Source organism: Dreissena polymorpha, chromosome 12, assembly GCF_020536995.1.
Source record: "Dreissena polymorpha isolate Duluth1 chromosome 12, UMN_Dpol_1.0, whole genome shotgun sequence".
In the NCBI taxonomy this organism is placed as follows: Eukaryota; Metazoa; Mollusca; class Bivalvia; order Myida; family Dreissenidae; genus Dreissena; species Dreissena polymorpha.
Window position 1 is genome coordinate 18,460,699 of NC_068366.1, and position 6,000 is coordinate 18,466,698.

Consider the following 6,000-nt stretch of genomic DNA (forward strand, 5'->3'; position numbering starts at 1 on the left):
GACCCATATTTGAACTTGACCTAGCCATCATCTAGATACAGTATCTGACCAAGTTTGGTGAAGATCGGATTAAAACAACTTGAATTAGAGAGCGGACACTTAATATGGACTGACCGACCGACAGACAGACAAGCTCACTCATATATACTCCCCTAAACTTCGTTTGTGGGGGTATAATTACATCAAGTATAAAACAATTGCAATTTTGGAACAGTCAAGATGGTGATCTAGGCATTAGCCTTTTAATTAAAAAACACTTGTTGAAGCCCACAATGAACAATTTCTTTCATTCTGTTGTTTTTCATGCATGCTTATGTTGCCAAAATAATGGAGCTCTATAAATCTGAGCAAGTTTGGGTATTATCTGACACACTTCATAAAATGCCCCAATCTGTTAACAAGTCCCTTTAGAGCCAGTGATGCATTTGTGACTTTTGCAAAGACAGAACACATTATTGGAATCTATTTAATTTGAGTTTAATTGAAACAAGGGACAAAATTGTCACAAAACCAGGTTTTCATTGTGGAAAAAAAATCTGATAAAGGGAGAAAACTCAAACTGAACTTTTGAAATGAACAAACAAAATTAACCCCCTTTGTAAGTTTGTTTTTAAAAAAATCTATTTTTAGTCGTGGGCGACCTTGACATTGGAGATATTGACGTGATTCTTTCGTGCGACACACCGTCCCATGATGGTGAACAAATGTGCCAAATGATTTTAAAATCTCACAATGAATGACATAGTTATGGCCAGGACAAGCTCATTTATGGCCATTTTTGACCTTTGAACTCAAAGTGTGACCTTGACCTTGGAGATATCGACGTAATTATTTCGCGCGACACACCGTCCAATAATGGTGAACAAATGTGCCAAATGATTTTAAAATCTGACAATGAACGACATAGTTATGGCCCGGACAAGTTTGTTCCGCCCGCCCGCCAGCCCGCCAGCCAGCCAGCCAGCCAGCCAGCCCGCCCGCATTCGCCAATCTAATAACCAGTTTTTTCCTTCGGAAAACCTGGTTAAAAAACTAATTAAAGGTTTAAAGTATATAAAATTCACCTTTTAAGATTAAGCAAAAAGCCAATTTAGCATTAAGGTTGCACAGAAGTTTAATTAATAAGAGATTTGTTTGTCAGAAACACAATGCCCCCTTCTGCGCTGCTTTGAAGTCATATATTTGACCTTTGACCTTGAAGGATGACCTTGACCTTTCACCACTCAAAATGTGCAGCTCCATGAGATACACATGCATGCCAAATATCAAGTTGCTATCTTCAATATTGCAAAAGTTAAAGTTTTGGGACAGACGAACAGACTGACTGACGGACAGACAGACGGAGGGACAGTTCAAAAACAGTTAAACTATATGCCACCCTTCGGGGGAATATAAATGGCTGTACCCTGGTGTAGGGGCTGTTAGTTTCTCCCTGGTTTCCAACTGTAGGGTTGGTCATTCATATCAGCACACTCTGCTTGTCTTTTATCATCCCCAACCATCATCCATCTCAACCATACTTTGTGACCTTCTTTGCATGTGTCGTATCAGAGGTCCCAGCATTTCATGGGCTTCATGTCCATATTAGACCTTCTAAGCTCCATATTTGGCACAGAAAGGACCCAAAATGGACCACAATTTTCTTTGCTGTCATTTTCTGATTGTGGCTGAATTCTTTCTTTGGCCTCATCAGTCACTTTGGGGTAATTTTCATTGTAGCCAGTGAGGTTAGGTGTTCCACTTTGGGCACACAGTTCTGCTGCTTGGACATTAACAATGTGTGTCATAGCCTCTGACTGGTTGGTTGCGATTTCTCCTCACGTCTGCTGCCACCAGGCTGGTCCTGGCGAGCTTCCTGTATGTTGACATCAATCTCAGATGCATCATTTCCTGAGGTTGTATTGTTTCTGCAGACTTGAAAAAGAACATAATTTCAGATCATTCTCAAATTTCAAAATAATAATTTTTAATAAACATTAAAGTCATGATTGTAAATAAGACATTTTAAAGCCAGTTTTAAAACTTGAACCTTAAGTTTTAAGCTGTAACTTTGGAATTGCTTTTGGATAATTGCCAATACATTTCATTAACTTTTAAGAATTTGAATCTTATCACAAAATTAATATACATGTTCGAAAACTTCACAGGAAAAGGATGACATCGAAAAATGAATTTTATAGAAATTATTATTAAAATCTGACTTGGTTAAACAAAACAAGAAGTCATGGATGTGACACCATACATACAGGGTTGGGGAGCTCTGTTGATGCACTTGAGATAATCCTTGTCCCCCAGGCAGTTCCCCATGGCATTTCCAAAACCTCCTGAAATAGCGAGAAATGGTGAAAAAAAAGCAATGCAAGCCAATGATTTCACTGGATACATTACAAGGGATCCTCATAAACTTATTACTACTACTACTTTGTTCTGTTGAACAAGTGCCTTAAATTTTCACTTGTCCTGACCAAAATGTTAATTGGTTCCAAACAGTGTTGTGAGCAAAAACATGCGATTTTATTGCCTCAGTACCGTACAGTGTAAACGTACCTTTATTGTTTAAATGTCAAAATCAACTAAATTCCAGCCAAAGAACTTGATTTTTTTTATTTATTAGAGAAAAAGATCTTGAATTTTTTACTTGGCTTGTAGGACGAGCAAATTACTTTTTGACTTGTCCTGACCTATCACTTGCTTGTTCCGACTTCTGTTACTGTGGAGTCATGACAACCAATGTGGGAATTGGTTATTGAATATTGAATACTATCAATCTTTCAGACATTTTATGAATCTCAGATTCAAGTAGGACTGTTGTCAGTGGTTTGCACAGATGTGTATCAGCACTTAGTATTTTGCCCAGAAAGTGTGTCTAGATAAACTAATCACCTTTAAAAAACTTATCTTATGTTTTAAACAACAAATACAAAAGGAAAAGGATATAAACTAGTTCCCTGCTTTACTCTTCAATCACTATCCCATTTTTTAACATTTAAACAAGTGCAAATTTTTTTTGTAATGTTTTAACAAGATAAGAAAAAGAATCAACAACAAGAAATATTAAAACAGGTGAAATTAAGAAGAACCATCTGACTTGAGTTCTTACTTCAAGTTCAACCCGTCATTTACTGCCTCATTTATAACATTTTAACCAATGCACTTGTTAGGGTTTGCGAATACTTGTTGTAAAACAGATGTGTTTGTGAAACACTATGTCGCCTTGCATATATTTGACCTTTGACCTTGAAGGATAGCCTTGACCTTTCACCACTCAAAATGTGCAGCTCCATGAGATACACATGCATGCCAAATATCAAGTTAATATCTTCAATAGTGCAAAAGTTATGGCCAATCATGTTAAAGTTTGACGCAAACAAACCAACAAACAAACCAACAAATAAACAGACAGGGCAAAACAATATGTCCCCCAGTATAGACTGGGGGACATAATACAAAAATTACAAGAGCACCGCATAACGGGTGCCACGCTCGGCTACTGGTGCAGTTTTGAATAAATGAAAGCTTGTCAGAATTTTTTTGTTTGTTATTTTTTTGTTAGAGGTCACAGTGACCTTGACCTTTGACCTAGTGACCCAAAAATGGGTGTGACATGTAGAACTTGTCAAGGTGCATCTACATATGAAGTTTCAAAGTTGTAGGTGGAAGCACTTTGATTTTAGAGCGAATGTTAAGGTTTATGTTAAAGTTTTATATTAAAGGTCACAGTGACCTTGACCTTTGACCTAGTGACCCAAAATGTGTGTGGCGTGTAGAACTCATTAAGGTGCATCTACATATGAAGTTTCAAAGTTGTAGGTGGAAGCACTTTGATTTTAGAGCCTATGTTGAAGTTTAATACTAGAGGTCACAGTGACCTTGACCTTTGACCTTGTGACCCAAAAATGGGTGTGGCGTGTAGAACTCATCAAGGTGCATCTACATATGAAGTTTCAAAGTTGTAGGTGGAAGCACTTTGATTTTAGAGTCAATGTTAAGGTTTAAGCACGACGCCTACGGCGGACGTCGGACGACGAGCTTGCTATGACAATACCTCGGGTTTTCTCCGAAAACGCCGAGCTAAAAACCTACCGCCAACTAGAGAAGAATAAAGCAGATACAGTGAGTCTGGTTCTGTGAAAACAAGGCTTAATTCATGTGCGTAAAGTAGTCCAAACTTAGCCTGTGCAATCTGCATATGGTTATATGGACAAAACATTCCGCCTTAACTGTTTACAAGAGACCTCTTTTAAACATAAATTTTTCAACAGTGGAAAATGGTTGTCCTAAATTAGCCTGTGCGGACTGCAAAGGCTAATCAGGGATGACCTTCATACACATGCATTACGTCAAGATTTGCAAGAATGCAGCTCATTAAAGCAGCCATCTCACTTGAGAGCCCGTTTCAACCCGTCTGTGACCGCCTCCTTCCTTGCCTTCTCCAGGGAGAGTGCCTTTGACTTCATACCTTCACTGACCCCGTAGCCAATGTCCTCATGGTGGATACCGTCCTGGATAAGGGCGAACAAGCAATTAACCCTTTACACTTAAAGATACGCATTTTGAAGTGTTTGTAGTCCCTTTGAAAACTGTATTAATTACAGATTCTTTCTCGATTCAAGTTTTAAATCAAGTTTAAGTTCAAAGGCTTCATAGCCAACCATAGGATACTGATAAGCAGCAAACAGCATAAAACCTGAACAGACTGCAGGCTGTTCTGGTTTTATTTTTATGCTGGTTGCATTTAACCATTTTCACTATGCTTTTGAGCTGGGAAGGGTTAAATTATAGTTCAATAGAATTATAATGCCCCACAGGTTTATAGGAACGGTCACTTTTATTATTATAATTATTTAAACCTTCGGGTTTTCTTCATATTGCATGCCCCTATGGTCTTGACTTTTAAATCTATAGCGGTCATCTTTCACTAAAGAATACCCGGCATACTAATACATGTAAACCTAAGCTTTCTCTCGATACTGCATGGACAAGGGACAAGGTTTTTATGATTGCCCATTCATGATTTAACCTTGATCCCTCACAATTAAAAGCATCTTCTGCCTCAAAATACAGCATACTTATTTGGATAATCATATGTCATATCGATCATATCCTGAAAAACCTTTTATGTGTACGCAACATAATTTTATCATCACAGCAATTTTTTCCCTTCTGTATAAAGTACCTTTTAAAAGGTTATTTCCCAATTTAAGAAAAACTACAAAATTCCCAATTCATTCTAAAAAAAAATCAAAAATGAAGGAAAATGTCTTCAATTTCGTTACAAAACTGAAAAGAGCAATTTTTTGCAAGTGAACTATGAAATGATTACTGAGTAAAGCTGAACATTTCAAGCCAAAAATGCATGTAAATGAATATTGAGTTTGGTGTGTGCAATTTATACCAAGAAATTTTACAGACCTATAATTCCCAATCGGAAGATTTCACAACACGAATTTTACAAATGTCAGGGTTTTTCACGATTATTCTTCCCCAATCGGTACGGGTAACGGTACTTTTCCCAAAATGGCAAAAAAATGCTGCCTTCAACATGTGGGAGTAAAAAATGGACACCACGGTTACCAGTAATTAGCAATTCAGATGATTGTAGGTCAAAGTTTTCTCTAAATATTTCGCAAAATTGAATTCATGTTACTGGTACAAGTTACTGTGAGTTTGACCTTTGACCTAAAATCAAAAGGCAACTATTTGTTCGTACGAAGTAAACATCATATGATCGACCAACATGCAAAAATCAGTAAACCCTTCTTCTTTTTCAAAGGGGGACATAATTATTTAGAAAGAAGCTTCGAAAATTGATGTGCATGAATTTTAACAAAAAGAGTTCCTGCTTTCTTCTAAGTTTAAACAGTTATACAATGTTGGTTTATTAGATGTCATTTATTCTATGAAGGAAGAAACAAATTAGGATCAGCATAATCCACATCTTGTATACAATTACATTAACATGCATGTTCATGTTTGCTGTTTTTTTTCTTTTGTCTTTCT

General features: G+C 37.0%; 1 protein-coding gene across 1 annotated transcript in view; it reads right to left on the reverse strand.

Annotated features, from left to right (window-relative positions):
* Positions 1 to 1,783: 1,783 nt before the first annotated feature.
* Positions 1,784 to 6,000, reverse strand: part of LOC127852413 (sushi, von Willebrand factor type A, EGF and pentraxin domain-containing protein 1-like) — a 26,143-nt gene continuing 21,926 nt past the window's right edge. Inside the window, exons 30-33 of the mRNA XM_052386368.1 lie at positions 4,384 to 4,502; positions 2,664 to 2,710; positions 2,247 to 2,324; positions 1,784 to 1,914 (exon numbers count right to left, since the gene is read on the reverse strand). Coding sequence (XP_052242328.1) covers positions 1,784 to 1,914; positions 2,247 to 2,324; positions 2,664 to 2,710; positions 4,384 to 4,502 — 375 coding nt within the window. The remainder of the gene's footprint in view (positions 1,915 to 2,246; positions 2,325 to 2,663; positions 2,711 to 4,383; positions 4,503 to 6,000) is intronic.